The sequence below is a fragment of the Filicampus tigris genome, chromosome 17 (assembly GCF_054856515.1).
Source record: "Filicampus tigris isolate MCC_2025a chromosome 17, RoL_Ftig_1.0, whole genome shotgun sequence".
NCBI lineage: Eukaryota > Metazoa > Chordata > Actinopteri > Syngnathiformes > Syngnathidae > Filicampus > Filicampus tigris.
In genome coordinates this window covers 13,542,184-13,568,027 of record NC_141233.1, presented here as the reverse complement: position 1 = coordinate 13,568,027, position 25,844 = coordinate 13,542,184, and the positions used below count along the sequence as shown (strand labels likewise).

Below are 25,844 nucleotides of genomic sequence, written 5' to 3'. Positions count from 1 at the left end.
CTTCCAGGAAAACTCTCTCCTCTCGTCTACTACGACATCCCCCCCCCCTTCCCCTTTCCCTCTCTCCCCCTCCTTCTAGTCTGCCCCCTTACCCTTCCCCAGTCTCTGTAGCTGTCTCCCCATCCCTCTCCTCCTCCTCCTCCTCCGCTGCGGGTGTCTGGGAGGCTGTTTTTCCTCTGTCTCTCGCTCATGAAGGGCCGCACTAAGCTGCCTTCTCTCTGCCCATGTGTGGTAGGTAAATTCACCTCTTGTGTTTGTGTCGTCCTCTGCCTCCATCTCACTGCTGACGTCTTCCTCTGTTTTGCATGTTAGCTCGATGCCAGCTAGTCGTACTGGCAAGCTTACATTGGGGTGGGTGGGGGGGTGGGGGAGGGGGGGGGCGTTTCGGGGGCGGAGGCGGGGGGGGGGGGTTCTCCGTTTGCGCACATTGCATCGAATGTGATTCCAGAGTCATAGTTGAATCAGGAGAGTACGTATGAGGGAATGAGCCATCTACGTGTGCGCTGGCTATGTTTATTCATGCGCTGGGTATGTTCGGTATGAGCGTGGCCTGACACATGTGGGCGTGCATGAGCCGGTGAGCACGCTAGGACATGCGGAGGGAGTGCAAGTCAAGCAGACTTGTTGATTAAACCATGAGGGAATTGGTAAATGCAGATACTTTATGCGTTTCCTGCACGGGACAATATAGGCGAATATAGTGCAATTAGCGTGTATGTCCCTTTATGAGGACATGCGCGCATGATTAGTTGAGACGATGACGGCAAAATTGAACAAAATGGTGATATGGTTTAAGGGAGCTAATAATAGTTTTATGGTTGGGTAGGGTCATCAGTGAGTGTCAGCGTAAAAAAAACAACAACAAAAAAAGGTATGCATGTGATTAATAGGAGCATTGATAGCAATGTTCAATAATAGTTTCTTTTTCCACAACCTTTTAAATTATTCTATATATTATTTTTTTATTGTTTTACATGGTTGCATTGTGTTGGTTAACCACAAAATAATTTGTGTTTCACAAAATTGAATTCTTCCTTATTATTGTTATTGCTCTTTTTATATTTTCCTGGTCAACAAAATTGTAGGTATGTTAATCCAGCAAGAAGATTTTGATTTCATGCTAGCTCAACTATAACGACAGAAATCCCTACTTAATATTTTTATTTTTTATTGACATGGACAGGATTCCATACAGCATATCTGATAATGAGTACCTTCATATGTGTTTATTTGCATTTGTGTAATGTTTGGCTTGTGTGCGTGTTTTGTTTTTTTTTTGTTTTTTTTTTAACCCCACACCGACTTAATTATAGTACTACAGTCAGAGCTGATTACACGCACACGTGCCAGTGACAAGCATAAGGACCGCAGCACACCAATAAATCCTCAATGGACTCGCGACAAGACGACAAACTCTCCAAGAGGTTCGATTACAGCCACAAGGGGCTAAACAAGGTCTGCAGGAGTGACTTAGAAAGAGCGACAGTGGATTTGCTGTGACAGAGTCATTTGAATAGGGACCACGACGGTACATTCAAAATGCAAGTATATTTCGACCACTGAGATCCAAATCTATGCATCACAAAAAAAACAATTACACTCTCCTCCAAAAAAAAGGATAGCCTACGTGGCTACTTTTTCACTGGTTTGAAATTTGGAAGACATTTGGCATCTATTTTGGATCGAGGGAGGAGAACTGAAATCACCTCAATTATTAATAAAAGTGGCGCCTTGAGATGTGATTGGACCGAGCGGATTATTTTTTGCTTTGACGTGAGGGTGCAAACTTGCTGTATTGTTGCAGGTGACTCAATTCACTTCACAACAAGTAACAGTTTGGCAGATATGATTAAATATTCTTCAAAAGAAAAAAAAAAAGACTTAAAGCTGTTTATTACCACTCTTGGCTGAAGGTTACTGTCAAACTAAACCTAAAACAAATACATAAGTCGTATATTTAAAACAACTTCATAGCCTCCGCTAGCTTAATGCTAACATACAATGGAGAACACCATAGGCACACAATTAGCATCTATATGACACTGTTGCTAAATTTCAAGCAACAGACATTTGGATACAAATTATGCACTTGCAGGCTTATAACAATACCTACAGGTATATATTCTTTATCCTGTACGAAGAACAAATCTTACTGCCATACTGGGAAGGCATTAGAGTAGTTGATTCTCCAGTACAGTATATGCACGCTTGTCTGTCTTTGTCCAATTACAACTTTCTGTAGTTTTTGTGGGGGGGACTGTAACTGATTAATGGTGTTTCTGTTCATTTCAATAGGGAAAGATGATTTGAGATACGAGCGCTTTGAGTTACGTGACCCCCCCCCCCCCGAACGAATTAAATTTGTATCTCGAGGCCACTTAAGTGATCATGCATTTTTTTTTCCTCTTTAACACAAAACAGAAACATTTACAGATTAAGGCATGTGCTGAGCGTTAATTGAAACTTTCATGAAAATCATAAACTAATGTGGAAAATTCTAACTGACATATGGCGCAAGTGAAAAACAACCACTAGTGTATGAGTAATGCCGGCACAATATGCCAACGTTGAGTGAACTCTTCTCCATTCCCTTTTCATCTCAGGGGGAACCATCCACTTATTTCTTTCAGTCCAAGCAGAGGCCAGCATGATTATCGGCAACACGTTCTCATGAGAATTAAGAAGGAAATCGAACACAAAGTAAAAGACCGGACTAGTTGGAGCATGCGTCACCGTGCCTGCGTGTGTGTGGGCGCAAACCACCACAACCACAAAGAAACCTTCTGCAAAATGATCAAACACTTCAACTTTTCCAAACATGACATTTTTTTTTTTCTCCATTGAATAAGCTGAAAATGTCGACTTTTTTCTATTAATTAGTTGGAGGATAATACTATCGAGCTGCGTGCAGAAAATCAAGCATTCTTTTTTTAACATTGATATGCGCGATACTCACGTTGAGCATGAACCATGATGAATACTTTCGCGTCTTAGCAAACGGTGCACATGGCTGAGTAGGCATCGTTTATCATAATACCCACAGTCAGAACCACCCTGGTATGCGTGCATTTGACTTCATGAAACCCTGACTGTGGATGATACGATAAACAAGGACGCCGTCTTGAATTGAAGCAGGCGTAGCTAAAATAGCCTTTAGAGCCGAGATTGTGAGGAATTCCAGTCTGTTGTCATGAGTTTCTATCAAGTAGACAAAGTTTGGAAAAGCCTGTACTAGACTGATCACAACAATCACAACGTGAAATGGCTTCCTACCATGTGCAGTTCACATTATCGCGATGCAACACAGAAAACATTTGTTTTCCTCAAGCACAGTGTCACAACACTGCGCTGTCATTTAACAATGTCATGGTTGCGCGTTATTCGTGCACCATGGTTTTCCGCCACTCTTTTCTCTCGCCCAAACTGATTGGATGCGATGGTTCAGCAGCGAGCTGTCACATATGTTAGATTGCCGTGAAGCGCTTCATACTGAATTTCTGATGGCACATGTGATTAGCACATTGATCCACCCACAAAGAGGAGAGCGCCGGACTTGGTTGCATGCGTGCATGTAAACAGCATATTTCCTCAGCCTCTGAGAAAAAAAAAAAAAAATATATATATATATATATATATATAATCATGGTATCTGTAAATCATCATGTAAAAGTTGGCATTTTTACATGTGCAGTTACGTAACTAAATTCCCCGAGCCATTAAATGGGAAAACACAGTACGCTCGTTTTTTCCAGGTGTTAGTTTTGTGTCAGTTGCAGCTTGTAGACACCTGGTGGTTCTGTGTTTATCTTCTTGGCCGGAAAAGCATGGCCATGGATGACCAGTCTGGTAACACGCTGTGCTCGCTCTGTGCCAAGCTAAAGCTATCAGCGGTGTCTCTTTGTTGCATTTCATGCATTTCCCCCCTCCCACAAAAAATTAAAAAAACTTTGCACGGATTGCTTCAATTGGGATTAAAAAAAAGAAACAATTTTAATTCCTATGCAACATACATCAGCAGGCTCACCACATTATTCTTTTATAAGTCATACATTAATGCCATTCTGACAAACATAAGTCACAGATTTTTTTTTTTTTTCTTCATCTTAAAACTTCTCCTTTAGGTTTTTGACTATGTGGCAAATTTGTAAGGCCACACGCTGGTGCTTTACGCCACCCGGTTGATCATTTCCATTCCCGTGGAAAAGAAAAGTTAAAACCAGAGGGAGTAGGTGGGTGTGGGGTATTATGTAATGATTAGCAATGTGCTGCCCACTAAGGGGAATGAGCAGTCATGGTCATGCTAGAAAACTTACACAATACTGTACCACAATGCACATCTCGTATCGGAATGTGTATACTGAGCTGGAATGATGCCGCCAGGCCAAATATACTGCACGGCAATTATGGTAAAGAATAAAGCACTATTATTTTGATTGATAATGAGATCACAATGAATAAAAACGATTATTCATTCATTTCAAAACATACTATTCAACGACCAAAAGTCATCGACTCAAAATTACCACCATAGCCGTCCTTCACAGATTGGGAATGATATGTGCCTTTGAGTATTGTTATATTACCTGTCAGGATGTGTTCTTACAGAAATTGTCAGTGAATATTTGTTCTTTGAAGGATTATCACTCCTGGAAGTCGATGCTAGCTTCACATTAGCATGTCAAAGGGATTTTACATTGACTTTAGCATTAGCAACGCCAATGTTTTGGAAACAAAGCATTGTATTTAAATGTACAATATGCGTAATTATTTTTGTCTTGTGTTTAGTTTTACACTAAACTCCAACTGGGGTGTCATTAAAGAGCTTAAAGTGCGCTCAGGGAGGGCAAAATCACACACACGTCACATGCTTACCATGCAAGTAATATGGTGCATTCGGGGTATTTTCACAAAGTCGGGAACTCACACGTAGGCGGCGCCCTTTGGCAATTGTTTTTCTTCGATTAGAGTATTTTAAAGATTGAGAGAAGCCAAAAAATTGAAATCACAATTAAATCTCGACTAATCACCAAGTTTTTCTAATTTAAAAACTAAACTGACAAAACTTTGAAATCGTTTGTTACAACAGTAGTGGTAATTTTTTTTTCACACCTCATACTTCCTTGACACCAATTACTACTTTCCTATCCCCTACTATTTCCTATGGCTTGGGCTCCATCTTGTGGCATCTGACAGTGTTACAGCAATTGCTGAAAATAGGTTCCGCAGACCAAAAAAACACAAAGAGGTTAATTCATGAACGGCAAACAGCAAATAGAAAAAAAGAGTCAATCGTACTTATTTTAGAACATGTTTACCTAACGAACCCGAGAATGTACAGTATATCTTGTGGGGAATAATTAACACACCGACACGAGTCAGACTCGACTCGAGCCTGACAAGACGCTTGTCAGCTGTTGGTTGCTCAACAACGGACAGCGATGGAAACAGGATGAAGCACGAGCTGACAGTCAGCAGCTATCTTTCATCCAGATTTTTTTTCCTCATCATTTCAAACCCTCCAAAACAGGAAGCCAAATGCCACGGCTTGGCCGGCACTCGGCCGTCTACTTTAGCTGAGGAGGGGGGACAGGCAGCAGAGGCCGGCGCCATGCTGGAGAAAGTGAGGCGATGGCTTTATAAAATTGGAGCGGCAGTTGCTGTGTCACGTTCTGGAAGATCATGTATTAGCCCAGTTCAGGTGTTATTTAAGGTTGATGCTCAGCCATTTCACCCCTAACTACATCATCTATTTTAAAGCCACGCAGCAACTAAAAGGAGAAGTTGAATAAATGAGGACGGTAAATGTGTTGCAATTTGCAAAGGGGGGGGGGGGGGGGCAATGCGGCTTTTAAAAGTATTTTTGAACTATAACGTGCACACCATACCTCATGCATAATGCAGTTCTCCGGGTCATCACTATTGGTGATGACTCCATTCTGGCATGTAAAATTTACACAGCTGGGTGGTTCTGCAAGACACACAAGCAAGAATATGTGATGCGGAGTAGTATGGTTAGTGTGTAAGAGCGGCAGAGTGAGCTTTGAGTGCTCCTGCTGTTTACGTCAAGGCTGAGCGAAAGCAACGGCATGCAAGATGGCTGTTGTTGTTGTTGTTGTTGGGTTTTTTTCCTCTCATTTAACTGGAACATTTGTGATGGTTTAAGAATAAAACACTGCACGCACATGAATGCTGGGTTGCTTTGCTAACCCACTTGGTGGGCAACTGGGCTGATTATTTTCACCCATCAGATTGAGTTGAAGATTGGATTTGGGTAGGCTGAAGAGCTGGCTGCCATTTTGCACAGTTTTGTTGTGTACTGAAATTGAAGTTGCTTGTTCCTCTTAGAACATGATGGTAATACAATACATTTTAAGCACAGCTATGCCGATAAATCCTGAAAACACATTTCTTGCTAGCTTTCAATCATCAGTATTGGTAGTTTGACCCTTTCTAGGATCAAAATCTTGTGTTGGGTCAACTCCTCAAAGCCAATGTGGTGGGTATAAATAACCCAGCATTGGCTCGATCATGAAACACAATTCACCCTGAGAAAATAATGTTTTGATATGTCGACCCTATACTAGTTTGTAAAATGTAAGCAAAAGTCAACCAGATCAATAAAGTAACCTCCGAGCATGAGTGAGCTGATATGAGGGTGAATCCTGTCAGCCAAACAGCTTGCAGCATGTCCCGAGGAAAATTCCGGTGTGTCTCATTTGTGTCACACGGAGCGCTTTTTTTTTTTTTTTTTCTTTCTTTTTTTTTTTCTCCCCTCTCAGTGCTCAACCAGTTTTGACGGAAGCAGTCATTCCATAAATATGGTGATCTGAACACTGTTGGCAAGTGGAGCGTTTGTTAGACGTCTGCCACCCCTTTGCACACGTTGTCATGGAAACACTCCAGCTCTTTTGGGGTTCTCTCTCACTCTCTTTCACACAATGCAGCATTACGATGTTAAAACCTACACAGTGGAATACCGCGGCTCTACTGTGACCGTCATGCCTTACATAACACTGAGGTAGAGCAGGTCAAGTTCAGTTAACAGAGCGCCGTATACAGACTCATACACATATTCCTATGTCCAAAGTTGTCGGAAATGCGCCGTCATATAAACTATATTTTAGGGTCATGCAACATTTGACTTTTTGGAAAAAGCCATAACAGGTGAATATTTCCTCAAATTCGGTTTCATTTCTCTTCTGTTTTTATTTTCAGTCTCTTTTGTATCATTTGATTTTGTGTTACTATTGTGCTTGATTTTAAAACCACTGCACATGGTTGATTTTTATGACGGATCGATGGAGCTGCTAGCACATATATACGCCTCACAGGTCCGAGGTGGGGAATTTGAATCCAGGAACTTCTACGGGTACTCCGGCTTCCTTCCACATCCCCAAAACATGCATGTTAAAATCATTGAAGACTAAATTGTCCTTAGGTGGGAATATAAATGCTTGTTTGTCTGTATGGGTTCACCCAAACTCTGCTGGGATCCCCTTCAGCTCACTCACAACCCTAATAATAAGTGGTACAGAATATGGATGGGTGGATATTTAGCTTTAGCTTAAATTATTTTGGACGGAAGCAGGAAAGTGTTTGCAAAGTGATAACATCACCTAGTGAGTTTTTTTTTTTTTAAATGAATGAATTATCTGTGTATGTAGTTGACACCTAATCAATTAGTTTGCTCATTTGTGCTGAGCTGCGGGACACTTTATTATCTCACTGTGACTTCCATATCCATTTCCATTACCTCCATTTGCACGTGCACGTACACGTGGGGGCGTCTACTTGTGGCAATTATTTCGCACGGAAACTCTTGGCAGTAGCAAAGTCGGATAAAACATCTCTGAAGTTACGTTAACCGGGTGATGAGCCAATAGTTTCAACATGTCAGTACACTCTATCTCCTTAGGAACGTGTTAATTATCAGAGTTTGATAATGGGGATGTGAAAATACTGTAGATCTGATATAAAGGGAACCTGTGGGAAATAAGTGGAACCACCAGTGTGTGATTTAGAAAAAAAAAAAAAGGGCCTATTGCTGGCCTATTACTCATCGCGGCAAGCTCACAGTGAACACTTACAGCCGGAGAATTAGAATGCATTAACTGCTGCAATGAAGGACGTCTGTGTCTCGTCTTTAACAAAGCAATATCCATGGAAACCATGATGTGAGTTTCAGAAGTCATCTCGGGGGGGGGGGTTGTTATGTCATCTGAGAAAAGCACAGAATGACAATGAGGAAATGCGTCATTTAACTTTGGAGACGTAACACACACGCCCTCACATTTGTCATCGTCACTTTTACACATGATAATCCAAGCACCAAAAGTATACTGTATACACTCAAATAGACGGACTGCTTGGTTGAGGGATGTAACACTAAAGCACATTTTATAGTAACCCCTTTGGGCCTTGACCTGATATCCTAGACCCGCTAGCATGCTTCCCAGGATATCCCTCACGAGAGAGTAGTGAGCGGTGAAGTCGCTTGTGTATTGGATTTTTTTTTTCTTTTTTTTTTTTTTCCCTTTCTTAACCGCTGACGTCACCTGGGAGCATGGAGCCCAGCGCCGCAGTCGGTCCTGAGATGAATGCACAATATTTAAATGTAACCTAGCCGGTTCTCTCACTCCACCCTGTGGGCTTTTCATGTCAACACAGTCCTGCACGGGAGACACATTGCACTGTAACTCAAAATTAAGTTGCATATGGGTGGATTTTTTAAAAAAAATATCTACTCCAAAAAAATACAAAGCAACATCAATTTCTGAAATGAATGGCTCCCATGATCCTCCATCGCAGTGTACTCATATTCACACGGACTGTAAATTCTTTAAATAACTGACCATGCATGTTTTGGAGCTGTGGGAGGAAACTCGGGTAGCTTGAGGAAAAACAACGTAACCACAGAGAGAGCATGCAGACTCCCATGATTGAGATGATGACAACAAATAGGCCATTGTTAAATCTAGCATCTGCAATACTATTGCAGGCATTCCAATAACATTACAGCCTTCCGTTTAACTGAGGCGTCAGCGCAGTAAGGGCAAACATGAAAGTAGCTTAATGCATCACCTTTGTGGTTTTGTGTGTGTGCCCGTGTGTGTGTGTCACTGACACTTTTGGACTCATTTATTAAAGGCGAGGTGGAAGCCACCTTGAGCGAGCACGCTAATGAATGGCAGCGGGGTTCACCTCAATCACTAAAGTAGACACACCACATGAAGGCACTTTGTCTTTCAGCACCACGGAGAGATCCACTTCCGCTGGCTCTTTCTGTGCCGACAGGGGGCGCAGTCGTCCCACTCCGCGCGGCGACAGAAACATACCATCTAACTTACAGCGGGGTGATTTAAAAACAAAAAATAAAAATAAAAAATAGCTAACATCCGCTTCCTGTGAGTGTTGTTTGTGCTTAACCGGCTCTCAATATCGTCCTGGTTTGATTCCGGTTGTGTAAACTTTCAGTAAATTATTAGAAGAGCGAGCGAGAGAGCGGAAGAGAGCGAAGGGGGGAGAAAGGGGGTGGGGACGTATATCACGAATGCGCCCCCACGTCAAACCACAGTCCGTACAGTATAGAACGCCTTAAAGGTGGCCAACATGCAAAAAGTTGCTTAAAACGCGGTTAGTTGGAAGCCGGGTTTGTTCCCATTAGCGTCGGTTATTACCCAGCAGGGACCCCCGCCCACCCCCCACTCTCGCGGCTCCCAGGCGATCGTGTCGCGGCGCGGCGGCGGCGGCGGCGGCGGCGGCGGACAGAGCAGCGGTGTGGATGTGAGGCTTCAGACTGATGTCTCTGCCTAATATCAGGAATTTAAAGTGTCTCTCGCCGGTCATGTGCCAGTGTAAGGTCATCTGCAGCAACCGGACCCTGTCGCTCATGTTCGGGTGTAAGGTAAGCCGAGCCCCGGGGGGGGGGGGGTGCATGCGGTGCCGGACGCTGGCTGCACCAACGCCCGCCGTCAGGTCCTTTCGCGGAAGAGGGGAGATTCCGCGCAAATGTGGCCGTTGAGTGAACGTGATTGATTGCCATCTCATACGCTGGAAAGCTTGCGAGAGAATGTTCGCGGCTGACTATATGATTTCTTCCTGCGCGTAGCAGTTGCGGCTTCACTAGTTTCCTGCAATGAATGAAATCACTATCTCCACAGTAGGCCAGGTCCTTCAGGGCTAAGCGGAGCTATTCATGCTGACTGGTCCACATTTAGGTTTGCATCATAGCAGAGGGGAACTGCACTGCATGATTTTTGACCTTGGGAAATGCACTTTGTCTAGCCCAGAGCCACTTGAACGTCCTTCATCACCAGGGAGAGCCTATGTGAGGCTTTATCCCTTCTTGGAATCAGATAACGAGAACGCTGCCTCCTCTGTTCTCTTATGGCCCAAGGAGGAATCTGAAGCAGGCAGCTGCTTTATATCTGTAACAATGAATAGCAGCCTATTATGTTAAACTGTGCGTTTCCAGTACTCCGGCTTAGTGGTAAATATATATGAGGTGGTCTTTTTTTTTTTTTTTGTCATGAATTCCAGTTTGCCCACCTTGGCCGTCCCTCCATGTAATGCACCTGGCTTTTTCAATGTAATTTCAAAATACTGAACTGTGGCATTGTGCTTACAGGGCTTCAAATTAATTGCAGGTTTGTGACAGTTTGTTTTTTGTTACAATGTATTTTCTCTCATAACTGTAGGAATCTATTCAAAAAGTTCACCCATATACAGTTTAACATTTGAACTAGACTCCACTAATATGGTGGGCTTGCTGCGGACCAAATGTGCTTAACACTGCATTTTCTATTTGTTTAGTTTAATGCAAACAGGTTTGCATTTATTTGTATATCAAAACGAGTACTTTTTTTTATTTTTATGGGTGATTCCTGTGAGAATTGGCTTTTAACAAATACTCACTAATTGTAAAGGCACTGTGTGATGACCATGTTTAAATCTTCAAAATTCACAAACCCACTAACATATGTTTTGGTGTGTGTAGCAATTATGATGAAAATACAACACAGACATTCCCATCACATTTTCAGCATCATAAAATGGAATAATAGCCTTTGCAAATGTGTGCAGATCAGTATATGGAATTATGGCATTATAAGCACGGAGCGGCAGGCGACTTTGTATCGTGAGAAGCCAATTAAATCCACTTGAATGGAAGGGAAAAATGTTTTCCTTATCCCGCAGAAACACTGAACGCATGAATTAATTGAAGGTCTTTGGTCAAAGCTAAATGTGTTTACCGCCTACACGCGCACCTAATACAGTGACCAGTGAGTATTCCTGCTGACAATCTACATACACAGAGCTGCTGTAGCAAAAACACAGTCAATCACATGACTTAGTGGCCCACTCCCCCCTCCATGACTTCTTGCTTACCTCCCTGTGAGATGCCACGCCTCCCTTCTGGCAACTATTAACCTCCCGTTTCCACATTACAGACCTCGCATTAACGTGAAAATAAAATGAAAAAAATAAAAATTGGACATGGTGTTTTTCACAGGACAGCGACTATATATATATATATATTTTTTTTTTTCCTTTTTTTTTTTTTATTTAACCTTTAAAACCTGCACAACTTAAATTAAATTGGAGAAATGAAATAACAGGGATGAAGCTGTGTTTAAAATGAACCAATCACATGCAACCTCGTGTAAAATGGGAGCCCGCACACACCTGTCACCATTTACAGTACCTCTGATTCACCCCAAATAAAGCTCAGCAGACCATAATACATTTTCTCAAAAGTGTTTGAAAGATTTCGTCACAGTCCAATAAAACCGAGGCTGAACCTTTGGGCCGTAATTGCTGCATCACACTTTAGGGCTGTTTTTCTTCAGCTAGACTTTAATTTGGGGGGGGGTTAATCAGAGCCATCTATGTGCTGATCCTATTTAACATAACTTTGAATTTGATCGCTTAATTCTGAATACTGCCACATCCCTGTAACAAAGGGCTGTGGCCATATTTTTGCAAACGTATTTCAATTGTTTATTTTTAACATAACCCCTTGAATATATATATATATATATTTTTTTTTTTTTTTATGGAGTTGTACTGTTCCTATCGGTCACATGAAAACCTGGCAATTGAAGAGGGGTGTGTAGACTTTACTTTTAATCCACTGTAGTGTCAATAAACACATCATACAGGAACATAAACATTTATATTTTGAACATTATTCTTGTTTTCGTCTTTCATGCTTTGTTGCAACCATGTCCTTCTTTTGGAATAAATGCTGCAAAAGGCAAAGCATGTCAATTTCACCCCGAAACCGACATCATCGGCGGATCAGAGTCTGAAGTACGTTCCGCAGAAAACGTTGGTGGGATTCCTTCTTGCCCCACGTCAGTTTGTATTTTGAGGCTCCACTCCACTCGTTATGCATCCAGCAGCCTGAGTGGCCTTTAAACAGATTGTGTCCGGTCTGTTGTGGTCCCATAGTGGCTTGTTATCTTATTTGACCGAGTCTTTTGGGACATGATGTATCGACAATACACTGCAGGGCTACCAGGCACTGTTTGCAGCTTTCGTCAATTCTGTATGCTTGGTGCGGATCTGCGCGGTAACCCCGAGAAGGATCATCTTTTCCAAGGTGATGTAAGGTTGCTTACATAATTGTTGTTGGATGGAGCCTCTCAATCATCTTATATTCAGCATCTTAATTAAAAGGGTCTTTCATGTGTCTCGAAGCATTCACGAGTGCTTTAATGGGCTCTCTTATGCTTAATGCTCATTGATGGCTGCGCGAGGTTTAATGAAGACGGACCGTCCCCGATGAAATGCGCCTTTAAAGATACGGTGCGGCGCAGCGCGCGGACTGGAAGGCGGCGAGTATCGAGTTTAAACGGCGCACTGACGCATTTAACGATTTCAGGCTCACATCGGGCGCGCTGTCATCTCTAGATCCCGATCAATGATCGCCTCGCTCTCAGGATCGATTCGGGTATGGCTTTACTGGAAAACGGGCGAGGCGGTGGCCTGCTGTCGGACAAACAATGAAACAAGCAAGAGTCACGGGGATTTCGATATCAGGAGCCGGCTATGATGTACATTATGAATCACTGGAATCACATCATCACTTCACAGCTTCGTATGGATCCGAGCTATTTGCGCCTCGCTTGCCCCCGAGACGAGTGCCGTATGCCTCAAACTGTGACAGCCTGGGAAGCGGCACGAGGAATGAGTGGCAGCACATATTTACTGATGCGGTTCATGTCGAAGTCTGAACCATGCGGGGTCACCTCTACCTCCTTCACTCGTTCTTTCCACTTCATTTGCTATCAAACACTACAGCTGTTCCTTGCGGCTCGTAGGTGCAAGCAACGCTTACTTCAGAGTCACCTTGATGTCGTTCACGTCTTATAAACGCGCCCGCCGGATCGTTCCTCGTGGGCTTTTTTGAAAGGAGAATGAAATGAGGTTCTCCTTGGCCAGGAGCTGTCAGATGCTCAAGGCCTTGTGACCAGGTGCGTTGTTATAGTGACGCAGCCATAAATTGTCCTGTCACAACTCTTTTTAGCAACAAGTGGCTGTACGCAGAAAAAAAAAATTATCTGAAGAATCTGTGCCTGCTAGCTAGTAAAAAAAAAAGTACTGTATAAGCTTTGTAAACAGAAGACAGTGAGACAGAGTACTCTAGCCTACCTTATTTGCGTCCCGATATATTTTTCCCCGATTTAAAAATGTGTAATCCATTTTCAGACTTGGCGGGGGGGGGGAGGAAAAAAAAAAAAAAAAAAATACCATTCACTTTTCCCGGAAACTCCCAACGCACCACTAAAACCAATCATGCATCACTTCCCTCGTTCAAAATACGCTTGTACAGTGGGCTGCGTACGTCCATGAGCACCCATTTGGCATTTGAATGCGCAAAGTGATTATCTATTAAGCCGCCTTCGCGCTGATGCTCGAAGTGAACTTCTGACTTCCTCGTGTTTGTGCACAGGCAGCCAATAAGACACGTGCATCTTATTAAAAGTGCAGTGTGCTGACAGGGAAGAATCGTCCGGCTGCATCAAAGGGCTGCTTCTTATCATGCAACCAGAGGCCAACGGACTTGTGTGTTTGTTCCCGGTCAAACCATGAAAGCGGAAGTCAATCCAAACACTTTTTTTTTTTTTTTTTTTTAAAGAATGCGTTCTATAATCAGATTTCTGATTAATATTGCGTTTGTGGTATACAAGTTAAGCAGTAAAATCCACCCGTTTTTTTACGTCACTTCTGTCGACTGAAAATGACATCACAACTGCTCAGGGCTCAGGTAACGACCAATCATGGCTCAGCTTCAGAAAACAGGTCAGACATGATTGGTCGTTATCTGAGCCCTGAGGGCGTGTTATGTCGTTTTCAGTCGACAGAAGTGACAAAATGGCCGCCCGATGAGATGGCTAAAAACGGGTGGATTTTGCTGCTTAACTCATATTTAATATTAATCATATTGCCTTGTTTCAAATAGTGGGCCTGCATAAAACATATTCTTGAAAAAAAATGTGTGGGTTGACTCCCCCTTTAAGCAGTGCACCGTTTAAAAAAAAAAAAAAAGTTCCCCCTTCTCGCATGTTTGAGAGCGCTGCAAAGTTAACAATTGAAGAAAAATAAACAAATTGTCTATTCAGCATAACGCCATTATGTTCTCAAGAAAATCGTTAATCATTTCATCCCAAGTGTGATAGGCATCACAACTAATCGTTTTTAATACCGACGTATTAGCGTAACGTTTGAAAGAGGATTGAGGTCTTCGGGGTGTAATGTAACTAAATAAGGTAGCCAAAATATTCAAACCATCTTTTCGCAAACAAAAGTAAACCACAAACCGCAATCATAAGTAACATTTTCCAACAAAATAATCACCCTGTTTGTAAAAGGACATTTCTTGATGCATCCTGTGTATTGGATGCCATTATTGCCTTCGCTATTTGTTGTTTTTGTTTTTTTGGTTTTTTTTGACAATACAATTATATTCTGCTCTATTGATCAGATAGGTGTACCTTCTGGGAAATGTAACATCATCTTTGTCCGCCTTTACTTCTCCTGCCAGTCCTCCATTTCCTATTTTGGAGATAAGGATGCGAGGATGCCAACATAGGTAAATGTCAGATCAGATTTGAAAATATGATGATACATTTGTGCGGGTCCCGTCAACGTTGCAGACGGTTCGTCCCACAAAAACAAGAAGCGGAGCCTCCTTAATGCAAGAAAACAAATTAAGTAGAATTTACTAGGGCGAGGACACGAGCAGAGAAAATGCCAAATTGAAAGGGGGGGGGGGGGGTAGAAGAAAAGTTGTTTTCCTTTATGTATTTTTTATGCTTCCCTCTCTGCTTCCCTGTTGTAATGCAAACCCTCTGCACCCAAGCAGGCTGCATTGGGAATACAGTACATATTTTTAGTCTTGCGTTGTATCACTGAGAGTATATTTTACAGGTCATATGAAAGTTTTAGTTGCATAATCCAAATACTCCTGGGCAGAGTCAATAATCATTAACGCAGTAGGTTGCGGCGTCTGCGTTATTTTCCATCAAATGTGCGCAGGTTGCGGCTCATAGGTTGCATTATAATAACGAATACATCTTGATCGAACGTGAACACTTGCATCTTAAATGATCTGGAAGTGGTTTCAGTGGGGCATGGGATATTGTTGTTGGTTTCAAAATGCACCCGTAGACCGTGTGCAGCATCCCCGCTTTGATTGTAAGCAGAATAGATTGGTACAATATCCTGCCTGGCAGGATTTTTTAAGTATTTCGGCCCGAGTGTGTTGTTGTACCAAACATAGCTACGGGAAGACTAACACTTGTCAAAGCGGTGCGCGGAAACACCTCGGAGAATAGTCCGAAGGTAGCACTGGCAGAGGATGAGTGGACCGCCTTGTCCTCGTGAGGCGCACGTCTACATGGGAAAAAAAAAAAAAAAAAAGAAAAAAGAATCCGTACTGTCGGCTGGCAACTGAAATTGCTCTCATTGCTGGGCTTGGACACTCAACAAATGAACTGAGACGATAGTATTTTTGCTATGGTGACCTGGAGTGGAAATGACAGAATGAAGGAAAGAAAAAGAAAGTATCTTTGTGTTTTTGCCTGTATTGAAATGAAAATAAGCTATATTATTATTTTGTATCTATTGATTTATTTTTTTTAACCTGACGATCGTCATATACGTACCCGTTAATTGGACGGTGTTCCCTGCTTCTCTCCCAAAGTCAGCTGGGAAAGGCTCCAGCTCACACGTGTTCTTTTTATTTTCCCTTTTTCACGTTTAAACCGCGACCGATCTGTCAGGACCATCCAGGTTAGAATGTCTCTTGGAACGCATCTGTGTGGAGTTGGCATGTTCCACGCGAGCTTGCGCGGGTTTCCATCCGCATCCCAAGCACATGCTTAGCTTAGGCTAACTATGACTCGAATTTTCGAATGTGTGAACGTGAGCGACAGCGGTTGTTTGTTTTGTGTCCTGCGATTGACTGCCAACCAGTCCAAGGTGAACTCAAGCCAATCGGGATCACGTCCAGTTCCCTACGACGCTAATGAGGACAAGCAGTAGTGACAATGGAAGGATGGAGGCACAATACAAATAAACTACAGTAGATATAAAAAGTCTACACACCCCTGTTCGAATTCATTTTTTCATTCATTAAAATTAAGTAATTCAAAAACTTTTTCCACCATTGATGTGACCTCTTTTTAAGTAGGAGGTGAGTAAAAATAAATAACTAAGAAGCACTTTTAATACTGGCGTGTTTGTGACGACTCCGGTTTAGCACGAGTTGGAATGCAATTGGTTAATTCTGAACATAGCCACACCCCCAGTTATAAGGGCGTGCGCACGCTGGCGCAACCGCATGATCTCACCTGTTTATTTTTTACTTCCTCTCGAAAAGATTTTTTTGTACAACTGATAGGTCACATTGATGGTGGAAACATTTTTAAATGAAACGTATTCATCTTATTTGGTTTCTAACACAAACGGCTCAGCATTTGAACAGGGGTGTGTATAACTTTCCCCGTACACGTTCGGGTGACTTATTCAATTAGGCTTGTTGTCTGTGTGAACACATGACGGTCGTGTGTAAGCTCTCCCCCGCCCTTTTGTGTTTGTAGCCGACTTCACGATAAAGGTCATTTATTACCATCTGGTGGCTTACTCACGTGAGAAGGCAGGATTCTAATTGTGGAAATTACAGCTCACCGTGATGTTATTAAAGCGTGCAAAAATAGCGCCCTGTATTGTTTTGCTGTATCACATTTGTTGACAGTCAACTTAGTGGTGTTTAATTCACATGTTTCTCTGTCAAAATCTATTATCTTATTGTACTGTACATGTCACATTAATAACGCTGTCACGGCATGCTAACTGAACACACACCATCAGACACCCATCTTAGCAGCAGCTGTTTGAATTAATAATGGTTATTTTGAGAAGTATCAGTGTGGATTTTCTTTTTTTTTTTTTTTTTTTGCAAAGTAATGCATAAATGACGAGCTTCTCGCAGGTCTTTTCACATTTGCAGTCTGAAGGTTCTTAGGCAAATTACTTGCCTGAGAGGGCAAGGTTGAATTTCCTTCCTTCACCTAATGCGCCGTCATCTAAAAGCTCAAGCTGGCTCCTTGAATTACAAACGGAGATGATGGAAGATAGCATTTGACATTTGCTCTACATTACGTTAACTCATCGAACCATTAAGGGAGCGGCTTATATTCCGCCACTCCGCGTAGGATGATGATCACAATACATGAAAATGCAGACTTTGTTACAGTGACCTTATTGTTCTTTTTAAGAATGGTGATATACTAATTCAACAAAGCTGAGCAGAACCAAATATATACTTTTGTTTGGCACTTTAGAGGTCTGGTAGAGATGCTTATTGTCGCAAACTGCGATTAACGCAGTTGTTTGCGTCAACAGAAATCATGGGAAACCGTTTCTGCACATGCGGTCCAATTATAGTAATTAAATCTGATTATACCTTTTTCATTCATTCCTGTGAGTGAGGGAGTGCACAGTATATTTAATCATAAATGAAGACCAACAAAAGGCTGTTTAAAGGCATTTTGCAATCACAATTCCATTTTCTATCACGAGGGATTTTGTGGACGTGAATTGCGTATTTTCCTTTTTAAATCTTATCGTGTTCAAATTTAGCTCACCAAATCATACTACTGTACATAAAAAGACAATGTAGGACGGTAGCAAATAGGCGTTTCACATGCATTGGCCAGTGGCGCACAAAGCAGATCATTTAGTGGTCAGACTAAGCGCACCTCAAGCCCCAACCCAAGAGACATTGTGCAAAGAACGCGAGCATCGGCTGCCACCTCCCCCACGAGTGGGACAGAAGGCAACATGGCAACGTGATGCTTGGTCATGCAGGAAAGTGCTTCGGGCGATTTCGTGTCGTTGCTTGTGTGATTGACTTGCTTTGTTTACGTTTTTTTTTTTTTATTCAATATATCAATTTAGTGATATTAGGCAGGCTTGCTTTCAATTAGGAGACGCAGGTAAAGGATAAACGAAAAAAAACAACAACGACATACTTGTATTTAATGAAAAATCAGCTTTGAATTATGGCACCGCCAACAACAAATCATTCCCCCCCCCATGGTTGCTGTGCTGTTGTTTTCTGCTTCAATTTGTCAATTGTCATTTACAACCATCCCCCGCCCTCCCCTCCACTCTTTTTCCCCTCCTTCTCTGACTTGCTGTCTCAGTGAAATGCGATCCAGGCCCGATGCCGGCACCCCCCAACTGTGGCACTGCAATCTCTGTTCTGCTCTGGTTGCTAGGCAGCCTGTCCGAGACGGGCCTCGGTCACGTAGCTCCCGCTACGTCTGCCTCCCCCAAAAAAAGAAAAAAAAAAAAAAAAAAAAAAGGAAAAAAGAGACCGAGTAGGCTAGCCATCAGACAATATCCGGATGATGCCTTCCAATTTTTTTGTCCGTGGCTCATTTGGAGCGCAGCGCTGCAAACCGTGCGCAGAAGGCGAGGTGCATGTGTGTATCCAAACATAAATGGCAAGCTAAAGGACAACTGTGCCCACCTTTTGACACGCATGTGATGGAAAATGCTGCCTGCAGATTTTCCTGTCATCACACCTCCAACAAAACCTGCCGTGTATTGTGGGCTGCTGGGCCGGCTGCCCGTGTGTGGGCTAACGGCAGGGAGTGGTGGCGGTAAGGTTACGGGGAGGAACGCGCATGATCTCGACTGAAGCGCTACATGAGTCACGGCGCCGCATGCTCCGTGAGGTTGTGGAGGACGCCGCCTTGCCAGATCAGATGGCTTCACTTTGTACTTGGAGACATCGCATACGGCATTGTGCTAAATTCACCAAAAGATTACTGGACTTTATTGATATAGTCACTTTATTTCCATAAATCTCCGCAAGTCTTCACATGTTCAATAGATCACGTCGATAAGATTCCTAGGAAGTCATAATGTCCCGTCACTGGTGAGCTATTTTTTGAACAAACCCGCGGGCTAGTTATGTGGTTCTTGTGGGCCACCTGGTGCCCACGGGCGTTATGTTGGTGACCCCTGCACTGCATGTCATATCCCAAATAAAATTAATATAGGATATAATATTCATAAAAACACTGTATTTTTTAACGGCCCGACCGATATGGATTTTTTTAGGCCGCCGATAACCGGCAGACTAATTTAGAAAATATATAAGGAGTAAAATAACGTATTCTTTGGTCCCTTAATGAATTTGACTCAACAGAGTGAAAGATGGGCAAAAATCTGCCAATTTTTTGCAGATATTTTTGGGCGGGGAAAGGGGGGCACTGGGCTTGGTTTGAAACCTGTCTTATGTAATGTGTTAATAAGTAAAATAGAAAAAAATTGGCAAAAAAAAATAAAAAATCAGTTGGCAATTAAACCAGCCTGTCGATGAATCAGTCAGGTTGTCATTTTTCAAAAATCCACACCCGGCTTATTTTAAATCGAGTGTCACTTCCGTCCTTGTTCCTGCAGAAGTACAGGTACCAGGATGAGGAGACGCCCCCCTTGGAGCACAGTCCAGCACATCTGGCTCCAGGGAAAAGTGCCGAAATGCTGCACATGAGCGACAAGAACCTCGCCGCCATGGAGGCCATACACGGCTACACGCCACACACACATATCTCTCCTGTCAAGGTGAGGACAACACACACCATCTTATGCTTGTTGTTGATCAATACCTAACACTATTAGAGCAGCTCAATGCACTTGCCAGTCAGCACTTGTGGACCGTGCATTGCGCGGCATAGACATGAGCCCAAACATTTTTGCAGCATACCGCAATCACTCTCATCGATCCAATTCGAATATTTTACATCAACCCAACGATGTTCACCACAGCAAATCTGAATTCAATTCTGCCGGTTATTAACAATGTCACAACCTTTCCGTTTAAGAGACTTTGTTTTGTGATCATAATCAGGTAAAAGGCCCAATCCAGTGCATAATTACACTTTGCACCAGCAGGAAGGAGTATTTGGATTAATTACTAGTACAACTTTTTTTTTAAGACACTGAAAAAGGACAGTGGAGAACTTTACCAAAACGCATCTGGGTAAAGGTTTTGGCCTTGGTGGTGGTCGATGCTGCTTTTGAAGAGTACTGCACTGTAAGAGATTTACAATATTCCAATCCTCACTTTTAAAAATTGTACTAAAACAAAACAAAAACAAAAAACAAAAAAAACGGAACCCGAGTATTTACTTTGGAATTGTGGATCGCATAGACGACAGCGCAATTGGGATAAAGTCCCTTCGGCTCCCTCTACAGACAGCAAACTGCTGCGCGATGTTAATATGACACACTGCCACACGTCTTGAAACGCAAACACAACTAGACACCAGAGCAAACTAGCATCAAAGAAACATGATCGCTGTCACTTTGACAGCATTGCATCGCAAATGGAGGCAAGAGTAAGCGATAATGCCCACTTACTAATGATCCATTTCGCATGCCCATCCGTGTTGTTGAACACCTTGAGCGGCTTTTAAGTGTCTGCAGCCAAGCGAGTCACGTGGGACGGCGATGTCACGGCGGAGCAGATATGTCCATTATCGGCTCTTTTTTTAATGAGCAGAGAGAAGTGACTGAGACACTGAGCTCTGCCCCGGTAATTTAAATCAGGTCCCGCTCAGGTTGAGCTGCGGTGGCCATGGAGCTTTGTCCTGCGGGGTGCTGTGAGGTATTTGGGGAGAAGCTGTCAAACTGCCAGCGGTGTGAATAAACGGGCAGTCGGAAGTGAGGTACCGCAGCTGCATGGAGCAGCTCGTTAGCGGACACAGTGCATCAGACTACAGTCTCGTTATGAGGTTATTTTAATGAGCATCACATCCGCGTGCTAGCATGGATTAGGAGCAGGTAGTAAAAATGATTCCACTGTAGAATTGATTGAAATATTGAAAAAAAGAAAAAGGAAGCGCTGTATCGGATCGCCGCTGAAGTAACGCAATAAAGCCGCTGTTCCACTGAGCGGCGAACAATGGCGAGTGTTTTCGAAGGCAGCGAATGTTGCCTTCACGTCAGTGTTGGTCAGGGGCAAACGTCTAAGTGTTTTTTCTTGTCGCAAAGGAATTTTGAACATGTTCTCGCGACGACAAAAGTACTGACGAACGTCTGCCGACCGCTTGGCGACCATTTGCGAACTTTCTAGACTCGCACTAAACTTCCCAGCTTCTTCGTTGTAATTTAACACAATTATATCGTCACTGTCCTGTGAAAAACACGCATGTCCAATTTATTATTTTTTTTTTCACGTGAATGGGATGTCTGTAACGCAAAAAAAACCTTTCACATAAAAATAAAACTATTGAAAAAAATGGACAAATGTGTTTTTCTACAGGACAGCGACAATATGTGGCTTAATTTGCTTTGTTGGTTTGTTATTTAAAAACAGTTGTTTTAAAGTGAAATTGTTATGTAATATTTGCCATTCATGTGCTGCTTTAAAAAAAAAATTGATCGGCCATAACTCACCAGTCACTAGTAGCTTTTTCTCTGAATACTCTTACAAAAGTAATTATTTGGAGGACTACTTTTTACTTGAGTCACATTATCAAGTAACAGTACACTTTTTTTGCATTAGAAATTATACTGAAGCTCAAGGAAATCAAATGCACACAAAAAGATCTTTTGGCCTGATTTCACTCGTTTGAAAAGGTAGGAAATACAATGTACCTCACCAATGTTTCTTGGCGGCTTGATTAATTCCCTTAAATTTAGGGGAGGTCGTCATCCAGCACCGAGCTGTGGAATCAGTCATTATTCAGAGATGAGAGGTGCACCATTTATAATGGGGACATGGGGGGGGGGGGGGAGACGTGCTTCTTTCCCTAAAATCTACCATTACCAGATAATCAAAGTCTATTTAATTTCTTTTTTTTTTCCCACTCTGTGGTGTGTGCCAATCCATTACTTGAGTCACGCATTCCTGCCTGGGGCGAGTGGTCGCAAAAAATGTATTTCTTCTCTCTGCATGTGTGAGTCCACTTGGGAAGACGACTTAGTCTGACTTTTATTCTAACTCCATGGATGAGGAGACATTAGACACATACGACGTAACAATCCATCTACATGCTATTGCCAATTAATTCACCCCATTATCATAATGGGACAGACAGTCAAATCGGGCCAAAACATTTTTTTTTTTCCAACATGCGTGTTCCAATGCATTTATTAGAATCCATTAAAACTGTCTTCATTGCAGAGTAGTAATGAGGCATTTAATGGCACAGAACAACGCACTGACGCAAAAGTGATTAACTATAGGGTGTGTTTGCATATAATACGCAGCCACCTGCTGACAGTTTATCTCAGTGCACTTAATGGATAATGTTGGCTAATATACTGTATATTGTTTTTGGTGTAGCTTTGAGTCTTTTGTTTACATATATCATGTATATAATAAAAAAAAATTTTTTTGCATGTTGTGTGCGCTTTTCACTGCTGTGTTGCGGTGAGATGTTTCCCTCTCCTGCATGTGGCCTATTTCCCATATTATAGTTTCGCACAAGCTATTGATTTGCAAGTTTCTCCTCCCTCTTCGCACTGCACCAACACCTCCTTGATCCCGTTCTCACAACAATTTAGTGGGATTTCATATATGAAAAGCAATGCATATTAATTGGTAAAAGGTACATATTTGGTAATCTTATGAAAGACTTCCTATTAAATTTGTGACATCACATTGCCTACATACCCTCTCTTGCTTGTTGGCAGCAAAGTAAAAAAAAAAAAGGAAGAAATAACAATAAAATGCAAATTACAATCCAAGTTCTAACCCTAACAATTAAAGACACTATTAATATGTGCAATGAAACATCTTAGATGCCATTAAAACTCAATAAATCAGCTTCATAGAGCCTGTCCAGACTATTTGGCTTTAATGTTGAACAGTGGAGTGGAGTTTAATTACTGGTAGGTGTTGATGACAACTTGGAAACAGTAAGGGCAAAGACATAAATAATCAAGGTCTGGGAAAATGGTGTCCTCACATTTGGCAGAAGAAGAGAGGTCACAGTGAGAAGCCAAATGAGAAAATAAAAGGCCAGGGAAAGGATGCTTAGGTCTCTGGGGGTTAAATTAAATGCTTAAACTCTGCTATTTTAACCACTAGTGGAATGTGCACCTGAGCAAGGCAGATTGCCTTCATAGGAACTGCTATTTAGTAGGCTGTGTACATATTAGAAAAGGGAGTTGTTTGCAGATTGAATTGCTGAAAACGTGTCCACTGGAAGCAAATACAGTATTATGGGCTGCAACTCACTCTGTAATGTATAGCATGGCATCTTAACCAAAATATGTTTGTTGTCATTATGATTACAAATGCAGTGGAACAAAAGGTTGAACTCATTCTGTTTCGGGACACGGGTGGAAAGTCAAAGTTGTTTGTTTGAATTTTGAAATAAATGTCCTCAAATGAAATAGAAAGCGAAGCTTATGATTTTACAGGCACATTTTAAGGAGCAATTAATTGTCAGAACAGGAATGGCAAACCAGGTTAATCTGTTCATATTTACACATGAAACCAACAAAAAAACACTCAATTCAAGTCTTAACTTGAATCTCAAAGGCGTAATGTAAATACTCACTTCATAGAAGTCCTCAGGTACGTTGTGTATGGATTACCTATTTGTTAGCGAGAAAACCCAAAGGGAAAAAAACAACATAGGCGCATAGTTATTCCTTTAACACTGGCAACAAAAAAGGAAAGCAATTCTTACCTAGCGTCGCGTTCCATTGCATTTAATTAACAAAATCAGGGGAACAATTCGAGCCAAAAATCAAACACGCGAACTCTTCGCCAGTGAATGACGTCACTTGGTGGCTCTTTTTTTTAATTGGTTGCTGATAGATGATGTCGCTTCCGTGCGACACAGATTGGGAGGACTACAACTCCCAAGCAACTGCTCGACAGTCTCTTCTTCCGGCTAACGGACGTACAATAATACAGAAATAAATACATTTAACCCCAAAGGCTGATTTATTAAATTAATTGGCAACGAGGAAAACGAAGTATAATTACGATAGGATTCTAGTTAGTTTTGTAAACGGTAAATCTAGTTTCAGTGGGTTTGCGTTTTGTTTTTTTAAGCATGTCGTTTTTAACCTTATCAAATGTGCAATTTTAGTCTACGTTATTTCGTTAGTTTTCGTCAATTAAAAATAACCTTGCTTCATAGGCCTATTTTACTGAAAATATTGGTCGAATTCCGACAATTAGTACACCAACTATAAAGGTTGTAATCTAAGGCGTTTTCACTCCCAATATCTAATTCATGCCAATCAGTACAAGGGCTTTTTTGAACTACAGTGTGTTATAAAAATGAATGCGTACATAAAGCAGGAATATACGTTCAGATTGAAATGGGCGTGGTCCAAACTAGGAACTCGGGAGCAATATAATATGATTTTAATTATAGCCTTCATCAATATTTATAGTAGCTGATCTCGGTTCTTGTATCAGCTCTGGTGACCTGCTTTCCAATATTTTCTGCTGAGCGCTCACTGCGACATGAAGCTGTCAGCATCCGCTCTGATAAATTAAAACATAAAACAAGCCTTTGTTCTCTCCCTTGAGCCCACTCGCATGTCCAGCACAATTACCCTCTCCCTTTTGTTGTTTTGCAGCCAGTGTTGATGTCTACAGGACACACTCCAATGTACACTTCTGCTGTTTCCACACTGGTAAGAGCACTAACCCGCGCCTGTGAGGAAAGCCTGAAAGTTGTCATTATCTGTCGTCACTGTCCAGACTTGCTTGTGTGCTCGTTTCCTGACATTTTCCTCAGTCTGGTTTTGGCCTGGTGCCTTACCGATTAAAATGACATAATCATCCATCATTCCAAGATATTTATCTGTAGCAAGGATGAGGTCATATTTTTGATGGTTGTCTCACAGTGTCCATCCATTCATTCATTTAAAAAATGTCTCGGTGCATGAGAATATCTTCTCTGCGGTGTGTGATACACTGTAGATTACAGGATTGTAACAAAAGTTTTGCCAGGGTAATTTAGCACATACAGAGATATACTAAAACATGTTGATGAGCACGTCAGTGGTAAGAGCAATGACGGAACACATCCCTCAGGGGTCACTTTTCAAACGTCCGTGGCCTGCGGTTTAAAGAGAAAACATCAATAATCTTTATTGCAGATCACACATTAACCTGTAGGTGTCAGTGTTTAACCGTGCAAAGTGGCGTTTCCTGACCTTGAGCAGATCATTATTATGATCTCTTAATAAACTTGTCATAATCAGACAGGTGGCGTTAAATCTCATGCCCCATGAATTGCTCACATCACTTTTTGGAAACCAAAAAGTCAACCGCCACAAGGGCG

The 25,844-nt window shown here is 42.0% G+C and overlaps 2 protein-coding genes across 4 annotated transcripts in view; one reads left to right on the top strand and one right to left on the bottom strand.

The window, feature by feature from the left end:
• The window catches only part of zbtb20 (zinc finger and BTB domain containing 20), a 74,680-nt gene extending 50,370 nt beyond the window's left edge, over nucleotides 1-24,310 (bottom strand). The window contains exons 1-3 of one of the 2 annotated variants that reach the window (XM_086013026.1): nucleotides 24,228-24,310; nucleotides 24,096-24,132; nucleotides 5,886-5,968 (exon numbers count right to left, since the gene is read on the bottom strand). The gene's annotated coding sequence lies outside the window, so the exon portion shown is untranslated. Of the gene's footprint in view, nucleotides 1-5,885; nucleotides 5,969-8,087; nucleotides 8,140-24,095; nucleotides 24,133-24,227 lie in introns of those variants that run through there. The other variant, XM_086013027.1, reaches the window with a different exon arrangement.
• dlg4a (discs, large homolog 4a (Drosophila)) overlaps nucleotides 175-25,844 on the top strand; it is a 44,417-nt gene continuing 18,747 nt past the window's right edge. Inside the window, exons 1-3 of one of the 2 annotated variants that reach the window (XM_086013022.1) lie at nucleotides 175-231; nucleotides 19,984-20,145; nucleotides 25,135-25,191. In XM_086013022.1, coding sequence (XP_085869148.1) covers nucleotides 190-231; nucleotides 19,984-20,145; nucleotides 25,135-25,191 — 261 coding nt within the window. In that variant the 5' untranslated portion in view covers nucleotides 175-189. Of the gene's footprint in view, nucleotides 232-9,599; nucleotides 9,905-19,983; nucleotides 20,146-25,134; nucleotides 25,192-25,844 lie in introns of those variants that run through there. The other variant, XM_086013024.1, reaches the window with a different exon arrangement.